This window comes from Melopsittacus undulatus, chromosome 4, assembly GCF_012275295.1.
Source record: "Melopsittacus undulatus isolate bMelUnd1 chromosome 4, bMelUnd1.mat.Z, whole genome shotgun sequence".
Classification (NCBI taxonomy): Eukaryota; Metazoa; Chordata; class Aves; order Psittaciformes; family Psittaculidae; genus Melopsittacus; species Melopsittacus undulatus.
This window is the reverse complement of record NC_047530.1, coordinates 6,781,545-6,808,350: the sequence shown is the minus strand read 5'-3', so window position 1 is coordinate 6,808,350 and position 26,806 is coordinate 6,781,545. Positions and strand designations below refer to the sequence as shown.

The window sequence follows — 26,806 nt, the reverse complement described above, 5'->3', positions numbered from 1 at the left end:
GCAGAAATTCCACACAGATTAGGTAGGGGTGAAACAATCATCATTTCCCCATGCCTAACAATTACTAATAGGGGAAACTTTGCACAGGGGTGAAGACAGCACTGATGTAATTCTATAAAGCAAAATAGTAACAACAACCCATGTAGATAGTAAATACTTTTCTCTTAAGACTATTGTATTAACAATGTCAACTGGTGAAGACTCACAACAGTTCCTACTATCCTCCTTTTGTGCAAAGACCTGCCTGGTTTTTCCCAATGGCCCTCTTGTAAACCAAACCCACACATCGCTGCAGGGCAAACACACAAAACGCTTACCAAAGTTACTGTGTTTTTTGCCACTATTTGGACTGCCTCAGCTCCTGGCCCAGTGACCTTATTTGTTGTCTGGAGGTTGACTGGTGCATTCTGCGCATCAGTGCTGAGGACTGCTTTCTGATTGTTGTTGATAGCAGTAACCATGGCAATGGTAGGTCTCTGACCCACAACAGAGGCAGGCATGGTCCCAGTTGCTGCTTTCAAGACGAGAGGTAGTGTCTTAGTGGTGATCATAGAAGCTGTAGTTACAGTTTTCTAAGGAAAACAGAAAATACACTGTAAGAGACAGAGACACTTCGTATCAGACAGGACGTGGGTTGGTTAGTCAGAAACAATAGACAGTAAGAGAAAGAAAAGGCAGCACTGAGTCTTTCTACCTGCTGTTCAGACAAGCACATTATCTTCTCCTGAAACTGAATAACTAGAAAGGATTCTTATTTGAGGCACCTGTTGGGTCTATTTTTATCATCTGCAGCATTACAGATGGGTTCAAAGCAAATTCCCATGAAAACTGTAACTAAGCATTAGCAGTGGTATATGCAGTTTTGGATCTTTTAGTTTCATATTACTACCAAACATATACTGTCAAACCTGTAAGTTGGAGGTTTATGAAATATATCAGCAAACTGGCTTCTCTCCAACCAAACCTCAAATTTTCAAGTAGAAACTTTATTGCCAGAGATCCTCACAATCAGAGAAAGAGGGGAAAAAACACATTCATAAACTGGTTTCTTTAAGAACAAACGCACATTTTGATTTAGGGTATCCTAAATTTCAGTTTTAGCCATACAGATATTTATTAAGCCCTTAACTTTCTTTCCTAAAACTCTGAGTAGGACTATCCTGAAGTTCTAAGAGCTGGTTATTAGTCTGTCCAGCTGCAGAAAACAAAGTTTAACTTTGTGAAATGGGCTGGTTTTGCAAAATATATGGGATGCCATGATCGCTCTTTACCTCTTAAGCAGAGTGGTTTTGAATCAGCGAATGCCAGCATTTATCTGAAATGCCTAAATACACTGTACTCACAAATTCCAAAGTTAAAACAACTATAACTTCATAGTCTGATTTTAAAATGCACCATCTCCTACAATGTTAAGGGAAACGGACAATCACAAATCTTACTCAAAAAGCAACAAAGTAAGACAGCTTCCATATAAACCAGAACACAGCGTGAACAGAAAACTCATGGTAAGTGACACTCAACAGAATGGCAGGTGAACTTCTTTCTTTTTGGTGTTAAAAATACCCCATTGTACCAATGGCACTGCATCTTCAAAACAGTTACTGGCATGATCAAATGCTCCTAGCATGAAATAACCACCACTCCCTCCTGATGTCAGTGCTAGGCTCTATAACGGGACACAAAAGGAGAACCAGGCATGAGGCAATCTGTTCCATGTTCTGAACATGTCTGATTGAGACTGCTTGATTTTAATCACACAAGACCTTTCTCTTTGTTGTAATAAAAGAACATATTTCCAGTTGGATTCTGCAGTATTTTCACCAGTATTATTTCCTTAAACAAAACCTCACTTTACCCTCACACCTCTAATTTCAGAATGCTTAAACTATATCCCCTAACTGTTCATTATACACAAGTGTAAAAATAATTCACTGTATAATCATAGAATCATAGAATAGTTGGGGTTGGAAAGGACCTTAAGATCATCCAGTTCCAACCCCCCTGCCATGGGCAGGGACACCTCACACTAAACCATGGCACCCAAGGCTTCATCCAACCTGGCCTTGAACACTGCCAGGGATGGAGCATTCACAGCCTCCCTGGGCAACCCCTTCCAGTACCTCACCACCCTTACAGTAAAGAATTTCTTCCTTATATCCAATCTAAACCTCTGCTGTTTACATTTTAACCCATTACCCCTTGTCCTATCACTACAGTCCCTAATAATGCCAGATCAAAGGACAATTCATGCTTCAATTTTAAACATTTACACAAAATCCAGACATAACTAACTTTTCATAGTTGCAACAAGTTTCTTCTATGAACTTTGGATCTGAGATTCAAGAGCTTCCCATCAACCTCTGCTGTACCTTCTCCAAAGCAAGAGGCTCCCTTCCCCTAATGCAGTAACATTATTCAAGCTTTCCCAATGAGATGTAACGTGGTATCATTTTCATAAGCATAACATTCATCCATAAACATTTTAAAGGAAAGTATAATCAATCATGTAATACAAGACTGTGACTCTTTCAAGGGGTTCTATTAAGTGTGTAAGTACTAAGAGTATGGTTTCAGTCAGCAGATCACAGAGCTTGAATATCCGTGTTACTCTGCTGAGCATTAATTACCTTGGTTATTCTCAAAATGTTCAATGCATGAATTCGTACTGAAATGGCATTCCTAGTAAGTCTGCATTTATATCACATAATAACATTGCAATAATATGACCTTTTAGCAGGGTTGGTGCTTTATGAACATTTCAAAAGCTGTTCTTACCGGGCTATAGGAAGTATATTAAAATGTCACTATTAAGGCAGCACGTATACCTTGATTCTTAAATTGAATTACCCCGAAAATAACCATTGAAAGCATTCCCTTTACTGACACAGCCTTGAGAGATGGAATCATTACAGCAGTAGGCACCAAAAAACTTTCTAGAGGCATAAAGTATTTGACTCCTCTTTGCTGAAAGGGATTGAGGGGCAGCAGGAGAGAGGCACAGCCTTAGATGCAAAATGAGGTGATGTCAGAATTATACCAACATAAGTAAAAATAGGAAAGCGTCAAGAATAAAAGCTGGTTTATTCATTCAAGTAAGAGGATGACCTGACTTTCAGGTTGTACTTTCCATGTTCAGCTGTATCAATGATACTCAGAAGGGTGTAGCAGTTTTTGACTGTTTCACTAGAGGGCTCCTTAACTTTGAACAAAACCTCAGTTTTTACAAGCCAGGAGATGACCTGGAAGTTAATGCATGAATGCAGTCTGGAACTGAGAGAAACCGCTCTTATACTCATGTTTCCTGACTGAAAACAGTGAGACAGCAAAGAGTGATCCATTGTTTGCCTAACAGTATTTTAGGAAACAGTAACTTCTTTCTTCTGTTTTCCCTTTGATATTAATGTTGCTGCTCTGAAATGTCTTCCTTCATTGAGTTTGCATCATTTCTGCAATATTCTTTTCTCAAAAACACAATTACCTAAGCCTCACAAATACAGTTTTAGAGCACATCCAACACAACTTGCTGAGTTAATGAGAGAACTGACAGCTCAACCCTCTCTCTCTCCTCTACTTCCAGGAAAGGGACGACAGGAATTACAATCGGTCAAAGCTATGGTTGTGATTTACTGCAGTGTGCATAAAGAAAACTTCGTGGGTGAACTCTTCCATCTGCCTGTCCATAAACCCTAGCGAGTGTCTCTAATCCTATACCACATTGAAATTCAGTGTACCTTCCCAAGAAAGACACTGCTTCCTAAAACTCAAGCTTTACAATCAATAATGTACACTTCTAGATTGATCCTTTCCAACTTCAGTAAATACGACTTGATACAAGTTACATCTGTTTATAAAGAACCAAGCAGAACTGTGCTCTGACATTCTGATCACAGATACAGTGGGCACTCTGTCAGTCTTTTAAAACTAAAGTATTTTAATCATAGCCCTCATACAGCGTGTCCAAAGTCTTCACTGCTTCAAGATCTAGGGAGTATGGACAATCATTCCTGACTGGTTCATTTGCTAACTTTCACTTACGTTGCAGAAAGGTGATACTGCCGCCCTTCCTTTCTGTGAGGTTATAATATGAATTTTAGACACTACATAACTTGACTCAGATAGGAGGTTATTGCCAAAAAAAGCCCCCAATACCTGCATATGCACAGAAGAAGGAATTCATACTGGTACATTAATGGGCATAAGTGAAAGTCTGCAATTTTCTCCCTGCATTTTTGACTTCTTTTTTCACCTTTAGCAAGAAAAAGAATTGTTGTAGAGGTATTTACCTGTGATCCAATCACGTTTGGAGAAGGTGCAGTAGACTGCTGCTGCTGTTGGTGGTGATGCTGCTGTAGCTGTTGTAGTGGTTGCGGCTGTGGTGTCTGTAGTTTGTTTTCTGACTGTGCCAGCGGCTGAATTTGAAACTTACTGTCTGGTTGTTCCTGCTTCACTATCAAATTCTTTCGAAGCTGTTCCACCACTCTTTTCTACCAGATAAACAAAAGCAGAAACGGAAATGATGACAGTTATTTAGCTGCAAACATTAGGGAAGATAAGAACTCCTAAAGTTACATTTGTTTAATGTAAATAAAGAACTGCTCAGAAGCTTAATGGGATTTCTCCTTTTGGAATTTTAAATATTGGTGTTATCTACTAGGCACGATGTCAAAACAGGCCCCAGAGGAGTACAGCTGCCCAGCAGGCTGACCTTGCTGTTCATGCAGAAACCTACCCCCCAAAATTCTGCCTCTTCACAAACCACTACAAGACCTCATTAACCTACATTCACTTGAGACTCATTAGCATTCTGATTCCAAGGTTTCTGACTCCTTCAAACATGCACCATTCTTAAATAGGGATGATAAAGGACTTCAGATTGAAGCCTCAAGGCTGACTTCAGGGCACTAGGGATGCTCTTTTGTACCAGGCATTGAAATGGAGTGGAGAAGCAGCCAGTCTGAGCGCAAAGTGGGAATAGGAAGGGCATGGATGTGTGGTAATTCTGTTTAATACTATTGTCACCTGAAAGAAATCAGACAGGGCTACCTGTGTGGGAAGGAAATGACACAGATTTATTTCTCCTGGCTTAAAGGCTTCCTATCACATTATAGTTTCCAGGAAAGTTTGAAATAGTTGAAAAAAGAAGTTTCTTCTCCTGGTAGGCACTGTGTATTTTTTCCTACACTCCAATCACTGTGGGAATTCTTAAAGAGCCAAGGCCACAAAGTGAGCGATTCCGATACCCTGAGCCTTATTACTGTAAAGTAAGATTTTTGGCAGGCATAAGCAAGGTCAATTGTCTTGTTAGGCCTCTGTAATTTTCCACTGAAAACGTGCAGAGAATGATCTCTGCCAAGGTTGTAGTTCCCACTGTATTTTTAGAGTAAGGTATTTAATCGCAATTATAACAAGTTATAAACATTAGCTTTGTAAACGGTAGTAACCTCTAGACTAACCAATTAGAGCTCAGTGTCCAAGGCTGTTACATAAGAAACCTAAGGGTGTAAGGGTATAAAAGGAACACTGTATCTGAATAAACTCTGGCAACTGCTTGGTCACATTGATCATCTCCGTATTGTCTGGGATTCCTGCATCAACAAACCACCCCCAAATGAGGAGAGCTTTACAAAGATGCAGATATATACTTGAGCTCCTTTGATCAGAGCATACGCATACTCCAAAACAGTTACACCACATGGTTGGCTTCGGAAGAGGACAATGAAGTCATAGATGTGATAGGGACTCAACTGAGAAAGTTCAGGCAGAAACAGAGATGGTCAGGACACCTCTACCAGAGCCAGGTGCCACTGGTGGGCTGCCCAAGCAGCTCCACTTACACAGAGAGGGAAAGAAAAAAACCCACATTTTGACATCAGATGTTTTGATTTTTGTTTTGAAGCACTGGTATTAAAGATAATACAAAATGGAGAGAGGGAGGGGAAAAAATAGTAAATCCAGCTATTTACAACCAACTGAAATAATTTTTTCCCCTCAAATTGTTTTCACATGGGATGATGAAACTCTGAGCTAACAAAATCTCTGTTCTCTGCATAGTTCTTGGGGACAAACTAGAATTTTGGTTTAAAGTATCTTGTTTATGGTGAGTTAAAACTGCATGATGGTTCACACACTGTGTACCTCTAGCCCAGAAGAGCGTAACAAAAGGCTCAGGGTCACCAATCAGTAGATTTGAGAACTGGAACTTTAAAAAGCCAAATAAAACCCACAAGGAACCAAAACAGTACCCCTGTTTCATAAGGCTGAAATGTGTAAGCTCACAGGACTGACCTTTCTGCAAGAGACTGCATTCAGAGACGCAGATGTGTGCAGGAGGACTGACTGGCTTCTATAAAGCCCACTGCCCTGGCTGGAAACACACACTCAGCTCCACCAGCAGGAACACTTGGGGAGCTGGTAATGGACGGCAGCATGAAGGAACTATTTTACACTGCATCCAGAAAAGTGCTAAAAGCTGTCAAAGCCTAAAAGCTGTAAATTGCCTGTTCCCTTCTACAACAAGGCAAAAATAACAGCAGTGTAGAAGGCATTTCTCTAATTCAGATATTTTACATTGTTTTAAATGGCCTGGGGTCTATCAGCTCTTTTGTATATGCAGTAACTGAACGCACGGTTCAAGCTGCCTTCTGCAAAGATCCACTGTGTTAACATGCAAACCAAAGTGCCGTGTCAGCAAGCAGATACAGGAGCTGAAAAAAAACGTTTCCAGACAGTAAACCCAAGGGGAAGGAGAGTGAATAATGCAACATGCCTATGGAATACCTGCCAAAAAATGGACTGCACATACACTGCATACAGGAGGCTCAAGAATTACTGAACCCGGCATGAACAGGAAAGGAGGTTTTGTCTTCCACAGCTGCCTGCATGGAATTCAGTGATAACAGTGCTCCTGACTATATGATAACTGATTCCCTGACTGGAGGAAATCAGCAGCAACGGCCCAAGAATTCGTTTCCATTTCTTTACAATGGGATGAACATTAGTGAAAGGATTTTTTAAAGAATAAAAAGAGGGAGAGAAGAGAGGAAGAGGCAGACTGAAGGTCTTCCCTGCCATAGTGCTCCGGGCACAGCGAGAGGCAGCGAGGAGCAGGAGCGAGGTGAGTCACATCACATTCACACTGCTGCCTGTCCCACCTCCTGGGCCAGGACCACAGCAAGCAGAGCCAACCCAGGACCAAAGCACAACTTTTATTAGCGCCTTGTGCACAAATGGAGGCTCAGCACATTTGGCACAAGATGGATAACGTGGGTAGAAGAGCTGTTGCTCTGGAAGTCTACACTAGCCTGTTAGAGGCTGCTGAGAGCTGCCTGGCAGCAGCGTATCCTGCCATGCATATCCATTATGCAGATATTAAATTGGAAGAAACAGCTAATGCTTTTTAAGATGCAGAGAGTAAAACTGAAGTTTGCAGTGCATGCCAATTGCTTACGTGGTTTATTAAGCTGCTTCCTACCAACTGTCAGTGAAAACATCACGCTGCAACTCAGAAATCAATTTTACGACCTGCAAGACTGTTGGGATTATGTTTGGTTAGTAGTTATCAGGAAGGAGACTCTATAAACAGCATATTCCAAGCTGCAGAGCTTAATTAGCAAGCCAAATGAGACTCTTTAGTGTGGCACCTACACAGGAACTAATGGTAGATCTATACCTATTTTCAGCACTACCCTCTACTGCGTCCTTCTCAACCCACACCATTGGTCTGACAATGCATGGGGCTCCTCCGCAGCATCCTGCTGGAACCAGCATCCTGCTGGAACTGCTGCTCTGCAGCTGCACTAGAACCCCAGCACGTGTCTGCCTGCAGCAATGTTAGCAGAGCCTCATGTTATAGCGGATGAAACAGAAGGGCAGCATGAAAGAAACTCTTGTCAACTGTCAGACTTGATACGTCACTGAAACTGCCTTTTAAAACTGTTCTTCAGTTATTTGACTGTTCCTCATCAATTCTGAGGGCAGTTTGTGCTGCAGAAAGTACACACTGTATGACAGAAATTTGCCAAGGCTGTTACAAAGTCCTTACTTATGTGCCTTAGAGACTGTCAATGAGATTGAAGTTATCCAAGAGCACCACAGAACTCAAAGGAAAATTTGTTCTTCTTTAAATATAATCAGTGCCATTTTCCCTTCCCACTCTCATTTAAGAATATTTAATTTAATTAAACTCCTACTGACAACTTTAAACTTTTAAATTGAGATTAAGTCAATCATAAACACGTTGGTTTTCTACATGTCAGAAAGCTCTAACTCTCCCCATAGTCCTAAAATAGTCATGTCCTGACACACCACAAATGTATGAGAAGCATCTGTCTTTCAAGTTACCGAATTTCCCTCCAAGCTGCATGCCAACCCTCTCTTTACAGTCAGAAGGTGAAAGAAATTAATAACCACTTCTTCCAAACTGTATTCTACCCAAAGTAACTGCTAGTCCCCTGCAGGGGTTCCTATCAGACTACTTCAACATCCACTGTTGAACAGTGCCCTATAAGCACACTACACGATCTCATAGCTCTTGCTGTCTTGACATCTTTATCACTAATCTCATCAAGAACTGTTCACACCACCGAGTTCACAGAGCCCCAGACATCTTACATGACCCGTTCTTAATGGTAATAAGTGTAATCAATATTGTGACATTAGTGATACCCACTTGTCATTCATTGCCACAGGGCCAGATCCTAACACAGCATTAGAAGACTATTTTGGTTTGATTAAGCAGAAAAATCTCCCCTCTGTGTCTTGTGGGCCATATATCTGTGCCAAAAGGTGTCTTTCATGCTCATATGAAAAACTATCACGAATATGGTGCTGTAAGATAAGTCCTTGGAGCAAACCTTAAAAGCTTAGTAAGGTTTCAGTATAACACTTATTAGCTCAGCATTTATTTCCATGTTAATCAATCATCAGTATCAGACGTAGTTCTCAGTAGGGAGATTTTCATATGCTCTAGATCAACGTTGTATTGGTTAACCACATTTTCTTGACCATCAAGGAAAAAACCAATTCCGAGAAAAGCATATGTATCTAAAGGAGGGTCTGGTTGAAACTTAAAAATTATAGAACTACCTATAAACCCCCCCATTTCTTCCAAAAATGAGAGAGACAAATTACTAAAATAGGCCTGGCATCACATTACATTTCAGATCACAAAAACCAAAGCTGATGTGTTTTGAATTGCTTACCTGCTCAGCACAGAATATAGAAAGAGTTAGGGTGGAAGGGACCTTAAGATCTCAGTTCAAACCCCTGCTATGGGCAAGGACACTTTCACACTAAACATGTCACCCAAGGCTCTGGGAGCGTCACCAACCTGGCCTTGAACACCACCAGAAATGGAACATTCACACCTTCTTGGGCAACCTATTCCAGTGCTCACCACCCTCACAGTAAAGACTTTCTTCCTTGTATCCAATCTAAACCTCTGTCTGTTTTCAGTTTCAACCCCTTTCAGTCTTTTTACCCCGTCACTACAATCCCTAAGAGAGTCCTTCCCACAGCATCCTTACAGGCCCCCTGCGATACTGGAAAGGGCTGCTATCCAATTCCAGGAAGTCAGCTAATTACGGACCTCTGGTACATGTTTCTCCAATGACCAAGAAATGTTCTGTGGATAGAAAAGTTGGCAACTGCTGCAAATGAAACAGTGGGAGAAAGTAGATTCCAAATAAGCTCCAATTAGGACTGGGGAGAATGGAGGGGATTTCATTACTTTGCAGTATTCCTTCCCATATCTCTCTGCATTCTTTGCCAGCCCCATTCGCTGCTGGTACCCAGAGAGAAGTGAAAATACCTCTGCTTTCTGACAGAACAGAAAGATACCAAAACCTCTGTGGTGGAAAGAAGCTAAAAGATCTTGGAGCCCTGACATGGCTAGTCTTTAACCTGCAAAGAGGGTGTATATTGAGAGTGGAATTTGGGAGTGCAAAGATTACCAGCAAGGAGACTAATTGTACACGCCTCTGCTTCTTGAAGATAGTATCTAAAATCTAAAATAGTGAAATCCAATTATAGAAATTGATGATGCTGAATCTACACCAGTGAGGAAAGGAAACGTGGTGTACAAAACAACTTGAACTGAGTTCCAGTGAAAGAATGATCAAAAGACTATAGAAGTATTTTCAGCTGTTTCTGTGGTTATACTGTGTTTTTATGGAATTTTGCACTTCTGGCTGTGTTTCACTCGTACCCAGATCTCTGAATCAACAAAAAATCTAAGCCAACAAAATTAGAAAGAACTTTATTCCAAGAAAAATAGTGTGGTACAATTTCCTGCTTCAGAAAGCGATCAAATTGGCACCTGCACCTTTCAGTCATAAAGACTCTCTTGGGGCAGGTTTCTTCTGTGTGATGAACGAGACCGTAGTAGTAGGTCTGAGAGACCACCTCCAATCATACCTGAATGCCTTAGCTTCTTTTAATACACAGGCATCTAACCATACCCATCCCCTGGCTGCATTGCCAACACTCCAGTAACTGTGGCCCAAAAGGCATTTGCTGCATTGAGCCCACAGAAAACACAACTACAAGCTGCACAAAAATACAACTTCTGCACATCTAAAAGGAGTTGAGGTGCATGTTAGAAAAACTGAATGCTTCTCCCTCTTCCAGGATGGTCCTATGGGATTAACTGAGCAATACACGTGATGCTGATGAGCACTAGTGATGGACCAAAATGGTACAGTTAATTTTGGTATGGGTTGCTTTGCAGTCTTGATACTTTTAATACGATTACTGAATACAGCATGGGGTACCTTATGTAAACCTGTGTAAATAAATCTTCATTGCATAAAAATCTACATTGGTACTTTTTTTCCAGAAGAATACTGTTATATAGTGCTTGGCATGGTGTGAAAAGTATCACGTCATAAAAATGTTGGCAAAGTTACTACACTTTGCTATATTTTAGACTATTTTAAATAATTACTGCAGGTGTGACTCAAATAAATACACAGTTCTACACATGAACATACATACTTTGAAAAAGATGTGGGATTTTGCCTTTAGGATAAAAAAACTACTTGAAGTTGCCTAAAAATCATTCAGAAGTGATCTAAGTCTGAAAATAATGTTCCTTCCTTCATTCTTAACAGGAAGAATGTTTATACTTTTTGTATTTAAGAATATAGCTAAAATTTAAATGAAAATGACCAAAAATAGCTGCCGTGCCATCTGCTTTATGTGACTTCTTGATTGCTTTATTTTCAGTACCACGTCTTTTACCATTTGCAGCACCACAAGACCAATCATTTTGGAAGGGAATGCTGTACTGTGAAATGTCTTATGCATCACTGTTTCTCACTTGGAATTGGTTAGTCTTGCACAAGTAGGGGTCAGTGGATGAACTAGTAGGAGCAGCACACAGACAATGTTTTCCTGCAGCTTGTATATGAAATAAATGTAGTATCTACCTTCTTATCCCAGTACTTACATTAATGGGAAGAAACTTGCAAGAACAGCTACAATAATTAAACAATGAAGCAGTTAATGAATGGAGAATTAAGTGAATGACAACAGGCAAAACAGAAACAGGAAACCAGTTTAAGTTGCAGTACTTTGAATGCAATTAAGGAGGAGCAGAATGAAAGGAATGAAATTAATGTTTTCTAGATTTGACAAGGTTTGTTTTGGTTTAGGTTTTTTCTCCTTCCCAGAAATACTTCTGAGTACAAATACAAAACTGGTAAAAGGATGTGGGGATCACCTCAACATGAACAGTCTGAAGAAATGAGAAAGTAAACTGCTGACTACCATGGGAAAGGTGCTCACTTTAATCTTGTCCATCTCTGTATCACTGGAACCCTATTTGTCTGGTTCAGGGAAAAAAGTCTCCTTAGGGAAAAAAAAGGCCACCTAAATTGTGCAGAAATGAAACCAGGGTTCTTTTGTGCTTCAACATAAAGCATGTTTCTATGATCTCTGACTTAACCTACCACTCCAGAAGCTTATGACACAGTCTTGTAAAGGTCTAATCATGGACCAAAACCTGGAACACAAAATCTCAGCATAAATAATACTGTGGGTTATTACTCCTATGCAGGACAACGCACAAGAACAAACACCCCCATGGGAAAGCCATGTGCATCTATACACGATAACCAGTTGCCTAAATACCTCTATCAGGGCTCCTACTTCTGGTTTACCTTGAAATGTGACATAGAATCATAGAACGGTTTGGGTTGAAGGAACCTTAAAGCTCATCCATCTCCAACCCCTGCCATGGGCAGGGACACCTTCCACTAGAGCAGCTTGCTCCAAGCCCCTGTGTCCAACCTGGCCTTGAACACTGCCAGGGATGGGGCAGCCACAGCTTCTCTGGGCACCCTGTGCCAGCACCTCACCACCCTCATAGGGAAGGATCTACTCCTAATGTCTAATCTCAGTCCCCCCTCTGTCAGGTTAAAGCCATTCCCCTTGTCCTGTCACTACAGGCCTTTATAAAAGTTCCTCCCCAGACTTCTTGTTGACCCCTTTAAGTTCTGGAAGACTGTTGTAAGGTCTCCCCCAGTCTCCTCCTCAGCATTAATTGATCTGAATTAAGCAAGCACAGTAGAGCAATCTAAATTAGTAAACTTACTTCATGTTTCAGAAATGATCAACCTAAACAGAAGTCTACTTTCTAATCTGGTAACTCCTCATGTTTTTTAATAACCCAAGTGAAAGGATAGTCATCAGCAATTTTACAGCATACTACTGCACCGTCACACAGTCCCTTGACTAAAAATGGACCAGCTTCAGCAGGATTCTTGTGCATCCTACAGCTATTCTCACAACTGAAGTCACTCCCACCTCCTTCTCCTCCTCATGAAAGGAAACACACCCAGGTCATGCTCATGCACTTTAGGCATGATCAGAAGTATCAAGCAAGATGATCATTTTATTGCACCACAGAATGCAAAACTTTTTCTTGTGAACAGAAAGAAAGATCTGGATGCCCAAACTATATTGTACAACAACCTGTGTTGAATACTCTGCTGTTGTCAACGCATCTAATACTAATTTACCACCAGTTGCTTTACACCACACTCACAAACTTAACAGCAGCAAGGACAGGCTTTTTTCCTATGTTGTTAATAAAAATGGTTTAGTGCTACTTGAATAAAGCCCATCACTCACAACATCACATTGGAATTTCACTGTTGATCTGCACTTCTTAGGCAGAATGAGTTATCAGAGCAAAAAAACCTAGTTTCCACTTCACTCAAATGACGATTTGCTCTTCATAGTCACTTGAGCAGGAGAGATCAAATAGAGATATTCTTGTCCACCCTTAAAGAAACCTGCGGTACTATTTTTCTTCTTTAGTTAACCAGCATGCTCAAACCCAAGAAAAATGCCTGGCTTCACAGAGAAGACATCAAATTAAACCACTGCAGAAGACTAAATTGATGGTCTTCAACTGTATCAAGGTCTGTGAATCAGTCAACACTGACTCTGAGAAACAAAGCAATGGTTCTTCCTTAGCCTCCCCCATCTGAATGCCTGGGGAGGGACTTTGTGCTTATTTATCGCAGTGCAAAAGCACCTCACTAAGTAAGGCTGAAACTACTCCACCAACTGAGGATGCAGTGAACTTCCAGCCTCTCTTCAAAATGCCCAAGAACAGGTATTTTGCCAAAAGAATGGAAAGTGACCTTCTTCATGAGGGATGCAGAGATACTGGAGCAGTTCAAAGGAAAACCACAAAACATAATAAAGGTCCCACAAATAACACTGTAAGTGAGCTTACTGAGGCTCAGCATATCCAGTATTTTGAGGTGACTTCTGAATATAGAATTTATACACAGAAAAGGAATCTGATGCTGGAGGGTTTTTAGTTTCTCTGGGGGGGGGGAGAAACAATAAAATGATGATTCTGTGGCTGCAAGTTGAAGGTAGACCAACTCAACCTTGAAATAAGACTCAGAGGTGGTTAAATGCTGGAACAAACTATGAGAGGCAATGGCCTACCAAGGTTTGAAGTCTTTAAGACAAGGTTATACAGCTTTGTAAAGGAAATGCTTCATCTTACGCTTTGGCAGACTGTACAGTATGTGTGAGGGGGGGAGAGATCTAGGAAGCCCCTGTTCATTCTTATCAAGGCCAGTGCAAGTGCCAGCACTGCTCACAGCATGCATCTCCAGCAGAACTGTGCAAAGACAGCCCTGCTCTTCAGAACATGTACATACCCAGAGCATAACCAACCAGATATACTCTGGGTTGATTTTTCACTTTCCTCTGAAACACAGGATATTTGCCACGGCCAGACAAAAGAAGCTAGCGAAGCTCATCTTCTTTTGTTGCCTTTTATTCTATGCCTTCTTTACGTATTTAGATTCTACTTGATTTTAGACTTGGAATGGAAAAATGTTTCCCCAGGTCAGACTTGCTGGGATGTTTTTCCCCTTCCACTGCAATGCAGGATGTGGACTGCCTGCTAGGATTAGCTGGGCAAACTTCCCTTATCAGTCTGCTGACATTGCAAGGGCCTTCAGAATAACTGGCAGCTCAATCACCTCCTGTTTTCTGGAACACAGGATACGGAAGACAAAACTTAGTATCCTGATAACCAAAGTGTCCTTGGTTTCCTGAAGTCAGGAGACGTCACGCAGGAGTACCAGGGTAGAATGGTGTCTAACATGCAGGGAAGTTAAACTGATTAATCTCCTGTTCCTTTTTGGGTTTGATGGTGGTATCTTCCCTCTGCTGAAGTTTGTCAGGCTCTTTACAAGATAAAAATATCTTCATATTAGATAGACAACAAAAAGCATTTTATGAACATGGTTGCTTTCCGTAGGTGTACACAGCACCTACATTTAGAGACAGGATCAGGCATTGTACCTAATCTCAAATGATGTATGTAATTTCAAATTTCAGTTATTTCCTGGAATGTGAACCACAGGAGCTGTTCTTGCTCCTATCAGAACTCTTTTCCATGAAAGCTTAATTCCTTGGTATCAAAACGCCTTAGGACAGTGCCATTGCTTCTTCCAGCAAGGTAACAGTTACGCGAGGCGCAGAAGCTACGCACAGAACACAAAGGTTTTCCTGGCTTTGATGGACACCTCCCATGAAAATGCATTTGATACCTGCTATATCAATATGGACAATATCCAGCATGAAAAAAAGTACTAAGAGAGACCACATATGGGAATGTAAAATTCCTATCCATAAGGTCATACTACTTCTTCACAGTGTGCGTGCTTGTTTGACAGCTATACTGTCATAATTTTACACTGTTAAACCTCTGCTCTAGGGTTTATAAAAGATCAGAGCACTTGTCACTCTCAGTGCAGGTAGAGTGAGATAGAGTGGTTGAGCAGTTCATTCTTCTTTCTAATTACACTCCATTAACCTTCCACATGAGAGCCCCCCTGTGCTTTCATACCAGCAGCACCAACTGGCTGTGTTTGATAAGGCTCAGCAGAGGCTGCAAGACCAGCACGTGTAACTAAAGGAACACTTCAGCATTGCAGGCTTAGCAGAAGCTGGGCTGAAGCTGCAGTCATATGCAGCTAAATTATACACAGATGGACACCAGCCTCACCCTACCCACTTTCCTCACAGCTCTACGCCTTGAACTTCATAGAGGCATAACTGAAAGCCAATGTAGAACGAGGGAATTATTCTCTATAGGGCACTGAATGGTTACCATGCTTTCCACTCACTGCGGAGACCTGCCAAGAGAAATGCATTTAGAGCTTAAAGCATGCAGGGCAATAGAAAAGAAGTTGTCGTTACATTATAATTAGATCATGTTAGTGTATGCAGCAGAGTACAGAGAGAGAAAATGACTTTGGAAATGTAAATCTTTTTTTAAAATGCACTTTCAGTATCTGGGGTTGTTTGTTGTATGTTTCTGAAGACTACACTGTTAAACAAACAGCATTATATTATCTATAACCTTCTCAACGGTGACCAGTAAATGATAGGCTTTCTAAAAAAGAGAGACTTCTTCGATTAATAATGTATTCTATGGAGTTCTCAACTCAGTGCCAGCAAAGCTATTTTCCATGTGCACGAAGGTAGATTAGCATTTGTGTATACTGAGTAACAGCGCCGGCACATGCTCACACAGATAAAAGGGAAACAAATTTGGAAGGAGGGATTGTAAACAATCTGGAACAGAATCCAACTTCTTTTTTAACATAAATGAAACACTACAAAACCTGCACTTTCAAATGACATTTTATGCTATCCATCAGGATTTTTAACCGTTTCAAATGACTCTGCAGCATAAAGTTGTATCTGGAACAGGCCTATATAAGTGAGTGATGGCGATACTCTTTTTGCTATTACCTCCATTATCCTCTCCCCACCCCTCTCCTGTTTGTTTAATGTATTGTGATACTCGCATCTGCATGCATTTCCATAAATAAATATACCTTACTTCTTTTCTAGGGTAAGAATTCCCAACCTTCAGCTAATATTTTGAAATGAGATGCTCTTTTCTAAGTCTTAGTAACTTGAAGTGTCTGAAACAAAATCTGCTTGTGCTACAAGCCAAGCTACAAATCCAGCAGCATCCTTGCCCAGAATGGAACAGAGTCCTGGCAAAGATCCCTTCCAGTGCAAAGGAAGCAGAGGTGGCCCTTCTGAAAGGTAAATGCTGCTACTGAACCCACCTAAGGTACCCTGAGAAGACTTGGTTTTCTGAGTGATCACTGAAGACCTTTAACATAAGATCTATTTTTTATCTCTAAGTCATTTCCTAGTAGATTTTGGACCACCTTTCCCAAATTTTCTTGTATTTAATGTAAAGATGCCAATTCAGCCTTTAATGCAATTTAACTTGTGCCATCTAAGCCCGTAATATGTGATGTAAATCCAGAATTCATGGATGTGACCGAACACAGTAATTCCAAAACTGTCAAGCTGCTGACGTTGCCTCAGGAAAGCTGAACAGTCAGAGGGCAGTTAGTTCTTCCCTCTCAGATAGGCTTGCTCAAAGTGCACACAAAAGTACCTTTGTAGCAATAATTCCTTGGATGAACAATGAACGCTGTTGTTGGGATGCATCTGATATCAACGTGAGATGCAGGATGAATTTTGCCAGGTATTATTTCTCTCCTAAAGATCATGTTTGCTCTCAAACCTAATAAATTTGAAACAAACGTGATCAGGGGGTTGAATAAAATTACCTAAAGCATCCGTACCCCTTGTTTTGTATAAGCGTATCTATAGTGCTTCAAGGCAATGAAATCTTGGTTGAGCTGGGATTAAAATTTGTCAGGACAGTGCAGGGAAGAAAGGCAGAATTACATTTTTATGCCACACTTAGCTCATAACTTCTGTAAGAAAGGATTCTGGATTTACATACACATGAATGGTATTTAATGCCTCTACAACTTGCTCGATCATCTTTTTTGAAGTACACTATAGAATTGTGACTGAAAGCTCAGAAATTCCTGTGTTGGAACTGTAAAGCATTGCAGAGGGGCTTCCACTTCCCTGAGTAGCCAGCTGTGGCTCCTAACATCATTCGGAATACTGCATTCTGACAAGTGGGCCAACTCACATCTAAAGAGTGCAAGAGTGCAGTCGATGGGACCTGTTTGCAACCAATCACCTGAGATATGTGCCTCTTTCAGAACTTCCTTTGTTCTTTTCCCAACACCTCTTAGGGAATTAGAAGGAAATACTTTGCTCTACCTTGGCTCACCATTCTGGTTTTACATAAGACCTGTCAAAAGTAACACAAGTACTTTCCTTTCTTATTACATCAATAAAGAAGATCTCTTGAGGGTTTCTGGAGGGCCATGAGGTGAGTGAACAGATCTTTTAACCTAGCACATCCAGAAACATGCGTCATGGTCAAGGACTCCAGGAACAGAACTACTGAGGCTTTTTAACCTGTTGTTCTACTAATCCTTGGAGGCTGAGTGACTGTTGACATCACAAATATAAATGTGAGAGCCCCAGTTTAAATGGTGGGAAAAGAGCCCTCACACAAGTGGCTAAAACTCTCTGTATTTTGGGGTTTTTTGGAGGGGGCATTTTTGTTAATAGTGTTCTGTTAAGATTTCTAAAGCTGGTCTGTGACTGCTACAGATGTAAAATGAACTCTGAGAAAGCCTTTGATGAATTCCTGTAAATCTCCAAGGAGCTCTCTGTCAACAAGAGGTAAGAAATAGAAAATAAGCCCTCTCATCATTCCTCTTTCTGCAATACTAAACATACATAACACGTGTGCTTTTAGGGGAGATCACGATTTCTTCACCTCTGCAGGCCCCCATGTGAGATTTAAAAGGCAAATTGACTATTTTTGAAAGGACTAAACAAAAATTACTGTGTATTTTCATCACATAATGAAGTACAAGTCCTTTTTTCACACCATATGCTTGACTTGCTCCTTATTGCAGAGAACATGCAATATATTGCCAGATGAACACATTTCATGCTACAAACCGGTCTGACCAGCTAAACCTGTGCTCAGAGCTATCAGACGGTGTTAGTGAAACTCAGAAGTATTATTCCATTGGCCTTCACTCAGCATGTGTTGCATGACAATTCAGCTGTGAATATGTTTGGAAGCGTTAGCTCAGACCACAGGGACTTCTAAACCCGGCACCAGCAGGTCCCTCTGAGGTATCTCTATCAGCCCTGTCTCTAGGAGCCGTACATCACAAAAGAGTGGTTTTCCTCCCCATGGTTTCACACCGGTGGGTTTATTTCATTTCTTTTTAAAGAAAGCACATGTTGCACTGTTGAGAAAGGCTGAAAGATTACAGAAACCTAGCAACTGAAACCCAGGCTGGGAGAGCAAAGCCGTCTTGCTTTGTGTCCTCAGGTCTGCTAACTTCACTCATACTGGGATCTCTAGCTCTGTTATCAGCCTGGAGAATTACCTTAAAGCTGCACTGTCCTTGCAACCAGAGCCTAATTAAGTTTCGTACACATAATATCATACAATCATAGAACGGTTTGGGTTGGAAAGGACCTTAAGATCATCCAGTTCCCTTTTAAATTCCAGTCCATAAAAATAAGCTTCTTCCTTAGTAAACCTCCACAAAATGAGAAGCAGAAGGGGAGCTTCAACATCAGGGAGCAGGTAGGGGGGCCATTAGGAAGAAGGAAGCAGCTGAGGTAACCATTTCTTCCTATTACTCTGAATAAACCAAGCTGACACAGAAATGCAGTGGGCTTTGGGGAAAATGCTTGAGGGTTTCCTTTCTGTTTTCTAAACCAATATGACACGGCACATACTCAAGAAAAATAGGGCATGTTTATTTGTTTTTTGATAACCGCTACCTCTGTTGTATGTCATCTGCAGCTGGGCAGGATGTAAGCAGAAGAAAGGCTTTTTAAAAGATACATACTGCACACACACATCAGTAAATGTACACAAGGGCATGTAAGTAAGTAGTGATCTAACTTTAGGTGAAAAAAAGAAACCCTGAGCAAAGGCTGAGAAAAACGAACCAACTGCAATAAAAAAGTCAGTGTGTGATGGGTGTTGCCAGAATAAGCACACCAAGTAAAGAGTTAATGTGCAACAGGAATACTTGACTGTGCTCTCTATAGGCAGCATTCATGACAAGCCAACAAGCCGAGGAGGATTTTCATGTTAATTGTCTGGAGGATCATATAAATGTGTTCGCATCAAAAGCACACTTAATCCAAAACACCGTTTGTCAGTTTGCATAGGAAGACAGTCAAGCTGTAATCGACTGCGAGGAAGCTCAGAGGAAACAAAAACAAGCTCAAAAAGCCCCATCAGGAAACACAGAAAGGAGTAAAAAGGAACAGGTTCACACAAGCAAAGGGCACTCACAGACAATGTAAAGCTGAACCGAAAAGTAATGAAGTCTGACAAGCAACAATCAGTCCTTTCTGACTGGCAGGAGAAAGCTTTGTGTTTTATCAGATTGCCTTGGAAAAGAGGACACACTTCTGGTCACACAAGCCCCTTTTAAAGCCCTTTCTCACACATCAGTCCCATGCCCAGAGGGATGTCTGAGGTGACACGAGCAGTGCAAGGCCTGTAGTGTTACAAATAACTATCTCATTGGAGAAATTAAGTCCATGCTTTGTATATACACATGCAAATAGTGACCAGCAAACCATGCTCCATTTAACCCCACAAACCCACAGTCTGAATCGCACAAGTGGCTTGTAGGCCCGCCTGCAAAAACCTCCTGAAATATTTACTACATGCTAGTGCTATGTAAATAGTAATAATAACTCAGTGACCTTTTCCTGCTCTGCATTTCACATGTATTTATTAGGAGCTAGACAAATACCGCAGGCTTGTAGCATTCTGCCTCCACATTCCTCATCTTCCTCTTCCAGTTATCAGAGCAATGAGGAAAGAGGAGTTTTTCCTCCAAGCTTTTAATGCTCCCAGCACAGATTCTCACACTATCTCTCCCAACTGAAGGATCCATCTTTTAGCACAGGGCCAGACAGTGATTTCCTCCTTCAATTTAAAGCAGATCAGTGACCCACATTGCTGGAGAAACCACACCAGCAGCGGAGGCTACAGAGGCAGCTGCTTTCAGGCCAGCAACAGCATGCTCAGCACGAACAGACTGTACTAAGATTTGTCTCCCACACACAAAACCAAACTGTTCCTGTGCCCCCTTTGTGCTGACGGAGCCTGTCTCTTGCTTGATGAGCAAGTCGCTTATTTAGAAAGCCATTTCTCAACTGATTTTGGAGACCACAGTGGTGCAGAACAGGCGGCACTGGTTCGTATTCAGTGGCAGTTTCAAAGGTTCTTTGTCCTGGAGAGGAGATAGGACCATTCACCAGCAGGCAGAAGTGCTGAGTACACAGCTGGAGCGTGCATGGGGGAAGGGAAACGGTGCATGATTCTGCAGTTCTACCTGCTCAATCCATGCAGTGTTGTACAGTGATCCCTTGGCATTGCCACTGCTTTGCAAGTGAAAACTTTCTAACACGTTTGCTAGACTTATTTGGCTGTTTTTCCCTTCCAAGAGGAGAGGGGACGAGTGCAGGGAAATGTGAAGCCACACGCACGTGCTACATAATCGGTTTTCAGCCCCTTGCGGCGCGCATGATTTGCAGTAACACGCTTTGCACCTCCTTACTGGTTAGCAGCCCAATCCAAGACAAATACATCAAGAGAGAGAGGAAAAAGCTGTGCGCACAATTAACCACACAAGCTTGGCTTTTTTATCACAATGCTCACATTTTTGCCACTACCCAGCTGCTAGATATTGAAGAGAAAACAGGGTGTACTCTAACAACAGGCCACGAGGCATAAAACCAGTAAGAAACCTTTCTGCTCAGCTCTTCCCAGGGCTCTCACTTGTACTAGGAAAACGTCACTTTGATGCCCTGTTTGCATTCCATTTCCAACAACAAGGAGGAGGATGGAGGTCTCTGGTTTCTATGACAACCCAGATGGGCCACAATACAAGATACTTACAACCGTTCCACCGCGGGGATGCCAGATCAAATTAAGCCTGAGTTTACACTACTTCAGAGAAACTAAAATGAAAGAAAAAACCCAAACAAAACATGAATGTCAGAGGAAGGATGACATTTCCTCAGCACACTGCGAAAGAATCCTGAAAGTAGATGATAAAGGAGGGATTTTTCCCTGCTAAAATAAATAATAATGTCAACGCAATCAAACCAAACCCCTCATTTACATGAGTAAATGTTTTCATTAAAACTGGGCTACCAGGAAATTACCAGCAGACACTAAAAGCAAGAAGCAGGCCCCCAAAATAACATGATTTTATTAATTTACTTAACTCATTATAAACTGGCAAATCTGGCATCCCACCATTTCACAGGGCTTGTTTAATGCCCTGAGTTATATTCTCAGATAGGGTTTTCCTGTTGTTTATCCCGAATTTGGTCTTCTGTGACATTTTGCAGCAGATACTCAGGTGCAGAAACCACTGCATATTCTACCTGAAGATGTGAGATATTTCAGTAACAGTAACAGAACCACCAACATTTACTGTGTGCTCTTAGTAGCACAACGGGTCACCTATTACAATGATGAGGTGAGATGACTTCGCGACGGCACTGACTCAGTGTGCTGGTAGCTGCAACAGGGAAGCCACTTTAGGCAACAGGAGCAGAATGCCTCCTGAAGAAACAGCTGTAAAAGCTTTTTGTAAGCTCTTCAGATGTGACATGCACAGATGTGGTTCCCAAACAAAACCCAGTTAAACAATTAATAAATGTATATTTTAAGCCACATTATTTTGTTTTTTAAATCTGATATAAAATGGGTACTGTCTTCTCTTTTTAGTCACTGCCCTATTTCATGTTAATCACCTTTCTTTCTTTCAAATTCATCACCAGGTAAATAGCCTTCATTAAATACATGATAGGCAGCTAGGCTAACAGTAAGACATACAACCATGGACTTTTAGAAACTTATGTTCTTTGGGGAGAGGAGAGGCAGAAGAGGAGAGAAAGGCTTAACAGCTGTGCCTAGTCAAAATAATCCAAAATTAGAGGGACTGTAACATTTAAAATTGGAACAGAGAGCCTTGAAATCCGGGTCTGTGCAGATATCTTTAAACACTTTATTAAAAACTGCAGACACTCACTTCTTAGAGCAGCACCGCTAACCAGTACTATTTACACAAGGACTAGTCAGCCTGGCTTGCAAGTGCCTCCCCATCACTCAGGAGAACAGCCACCCTTGGCACCATCAGCTGTGCCTCCTCCTGGGGCCGGAGTCTATTCCCCTATTTAATATACAACCTGAGGACTGTGGATTTAGGAATGTGCCTGGGGTGGGCAGACACCCAGGCTGGCACTTGCCTGTCTCCCTGCTTCTCAGCACTCCTCTTCCTTCCCCTTCCACCCCAAGCCCTCCTGGTTAAAGCTGTCTACCCTGTGAGCATCACAGCACAATGTATAGGCTGAGGGAGCACAGCAGAGCAGGCAGCTTGTGTTCCTGCCATGCCACATGCCACCCGTGCTCCTGTCAGCAACAGCACGTGGAGCCAGAGACACATGCTGTGGTGAGGGTATCAGCAGAAGTGCTCTGGGGATCTGCAAGGAGCTCCTGCAGAATGACCAGAGCACCTCAGTAGTGAGGGGGGATGAAATATCACATCTGTAATACTGACTAAAATACCTGAAGACTGCTCAGCTAGTGGGATTTCACTGGAAGCGATGAATCAGGATGGAGAAGTGTGACTCAGGACACAGCTGGACATGACTGGCTTTAAACTCAGACTACACTGCTTAAACTTTGTCTATAGTCACATCATATATTCAGCCTGGAGAAGGGAAGCTGTGTGGAGACCTCACAGCAGCCTTCCAGTAAGTAAGGGGGCCTATAAGGATGTTGGAGAGGGACTCTTCATCAGGGACAGTAGTGACAGGACAAGGGGTGAGGCGTTCAAACTGAAACAGGGGAAGTTCAGGCTAGATATAAGGAAGAAGCTCTTCCCTGTGAGGCTGCTGAGGTGCTGGCACAGGGTGCCCAGAGAAGCTGTGGCTGCCCCATCCCTGGCAGTGTTCAAGGCCAGGTTGGACACAGGGGCTTGGAGCAACCTGCTCTAGTGGAAGGTGTCCCTGCCCATGGCAGGGGTTGGAACTGGATGAGATTAAGGTCCTTTCAATCCTAAACCTTTCTGTGATTCCCTATAACTACTACCTGTGTTTCGCATATAAAACAGAAGACAAGGAATGGCATGATAAAAAGAGAATTTGTGAAGTGCTGATGCTTACTAGAATTCTAACAGTTTAATAGGAAGAAGAGAATGAACCAGAGATAACAGCAGGAAGGAGCTGTAAGTTGCAAGGAAAGCTGCTTGATGTCACACCGTTAAAGTTACTCTATTCATAATGTGGTGTATATATCAAGAGAGTGGGTCAAAAAGCCAGGCCAGTGGATTCCTCTCACAGACTCTATTGCCAATCACATAGCCCAGACATTTCAAAGCATGAACTTTCACTCTGCAGCGAGACAGAAGAAAGTTGTACTCACAAATTGCACAGCATCATCTTTTCCACCACGTCTTTCAACTACCAATTCCACGCAACTACAGCACCTTAACTCATGACTGACCCCTACATGGAATACTTTCTTACAAAGAAAGACAAAACTCAAAACCAAACAGAAAAAAATCCATAGAAAAAGAAAACTGAAACTAGGGAACAACAAAACCCACAGATCTCAAACATGGATGAACACTACAGTTTTGAGGAAACTCAGCAACATAAACCTTCATTAACAAGGAGTTACAGCTGCCCGGTGCTCCTGCTGACTATGAAAGTCAGTGAATCCCAACATCTGAAACTAAGAAAGTGTTCAGGGTACATAGGTACATATCCATGCGGATTACTTTTGTCCTCTTGGGATCCTCATGTTCTGGCTATAATCAGTACTAAGTACTATGGAAGGTATGTGCCGTTTTCCAGCACCTCAGCTGACCACAGCTCAGGTATCTTCCTATCTTCAGAAAAACCATCTACACTGCGTACCCAGGATGGTATTCAGCTGTTCTAATACTGTAATTAAACAAATCAACCTTTGGTTCCATGTGTAATCAACTGACAGCTGGGTGGCTGGGTAAGTGATGCTCAGCCTGTGCTCTGTCTTCACTAATTCTGGACAGTTTAGACTACTTTTGACACAGCTGGTATCAGAAACCCTGAGCTGACTCCCCAGAACATCCCTTCCTCAACTCCACAGACCCCTCTTTTACTGCCCCATTACTTTATGCATCTACTGCTGTTTGACAGCATAACATACCCTGTCCATCATTAAGAACAGCAGCCACACTTACCCTGCACCTTGCTGCTGAGAGCAGCAGTCACTTAACAGCTGCATCTCCTGATGCTAACGCAGGCACTACATCTCAGCACCTCTGCCCTTGCTGACATCCACTCTGTTTCACAAATACCACCCACATCTTCCTCTCCGACTGACAGTTTTCAATTAGAACTGAGTGACTGTTCTCAGCGTGTTCATAGCTCGAAATGTGCTTTTTCCACTTTGTAGCTATAAAAGGCTTATGCTCCCGATTTGGCATAATTTCTCTGAATCAAAGAATATTACCACTTCCTACCAACTTCACCACAGTGGAATGACTCAGAGCAGATCTCCCTGGGGATATCTGCGTCTTGCTTGTTTGATTCTGAACACAACGGGGAAACAAAAGGGTTATCTCATAAAGTGTCTAAGAAATCCCCTTAAAAACGGCTCTGCTGTATGATCCAGCTCAATATTAACAATTTGGAATTCTGTTCTGACTTACTTCAGGTTAAGGGGCCTACAAGAAGTCTGAAGAAGGACTTTTTACAAGGGGATGTAGTGACAGGACAAGGGGGAATGGATTTAAACTGAAAGAGGGGAGATTTAGATTAGACATTAGGAGGAAGTTCTTCCCTATGAGGGTGCTGAAGCGCCGGCACAGGGTGCCCAGAGAAGCTGTGGCTGCCCCATCCCTGTCAGCGTTCAAGGCCAGGTTGGACACAGGGGCTTGGAGCAACCTGCTGTAGTGGAAGGTGTCCCTGCCTGTGGCAGGGGTTGGAGCTGGATGAGCTTTAAGGTCCCTTCCAACCCAAACCATTCTGTGATTCTATGATAATATTAAAGTATTTGCAAGTAATCCCTATAGACTGGCTCCAGCATCAAAGGAACCCCAAGAGGGAATTTTGCTGAACCTCATTTTCTTCAAGGGCCCAAAATATTATTGGGAAACCTGTGTTAAAATTTCTAACACTACACTTTCAATGTATGTATTGGAATATATTGGTTTTCAGACAGAACTGACACATTTGGGTGAGGAAATCAAAATTAGATGATCCTTCCTGTATTATTAAAGTAGATGAGACTAGAGAACTAAAAATCACTCTTCCATTGCCTTGACGTTATGATTATACTGAAATAGAGCAAACCAACTGCACAAGAAACTAAAGCAACGTGTTGCTTAGGAGCTGGTAAATGGTAGTTTTAGAACTGAACCAGTATTATCAGTCTTGAAGGTAACACAAGAGATGAAATAAGTAAGATCACCTCTGCTAAATTCACATTCAGTAAAACCACATAAAATACATCAAAGTTTGCTGAACAGAATAGGATGGAGCGGATGAAGAGAAGATAACTTCCCTGCTTCTAACAGGCTTCCTACAAATAGATTAAAGCCAAAATATATTAACATTTATAAAATCAAAGTAGTTAAAAGTACGCTTTTATGTGCCAAAACATTGAAGTGACTGCGTCTGTAGAATGCATCCTTCCTTTAGATTCGACATTTCAGAGGTATCAAATCAATGTTCGTGTTTTCAGCTATGTGGTATCTTAACAACACTGATGCCAGATTCCTGTTTGCAGCTATGCAAAGTCCTAACACCGCTGAGCAAGTATTGTTTGAGGACAGGTGAATACTTTTGGTGCTGTATGTTATTCAAAACCCAATTATAGGAGCAAACTCCTCTGTCTATTGTGTTCTGCTGTTCTACTGTTCTTCCGCATCTCCTCATTTACAGCATGTATGTGCACACAAAAAATATGATCTCAAAAACTGCTCTCCACAAATGTTTCTGTATTAATTTCCAATTCATTAGGGTTGGAATGGGCGCTGAAAGTAAGAAAGCTGAACACTAGCAATCTGTCAGTGCAAACCAAGCCCTAAAGACAAGCTCATGCTGCTCAAAGCACTGGTTGTTCTGTGCATGCTGGAAGAATTCGCGCTCATCAAGTGTGTTTGCACAATCAAAATTACTCTAACAGAAGAACATGGAAGTTAGTAGCAGGAACCGCGACATCCTCAAGACCCGGTCTTCCAAGGAACAACCCGCTCCATGCACATAAATAGGCATTTCACATTAAACCCTTCCAAAAGAAAGACACCCCCTAAAA

General features: G+C 41.7%; 1 protein-coding gene across 1 annotated transcript in view; it reads right to left on the bottom strand.

Annotated features, from left to right (window-relative positions):
* The window catches only part of PHF21A (PHD finger protein 21A), a 54,633-nt gene that overhangs the window by 27,186 nt on the left and 641 nt on the right, over nt 1-26,806 (bottom strand). The window contains exons 2-3 of the mRNA XM_034062458.1: nt 4,284-4,484; nt 318-572 (exon numbers count right to left, since the gene is read on the bottom strand). Of these exons, the coding sequence (XP_033918349.1) occupies nt 318-572; nt 4,284-4,484 (456 nt within the window). The remainder of the gene's footprint in view (nt 1-317; nt 573-4,283; nt 4,485-26,806) is intronic.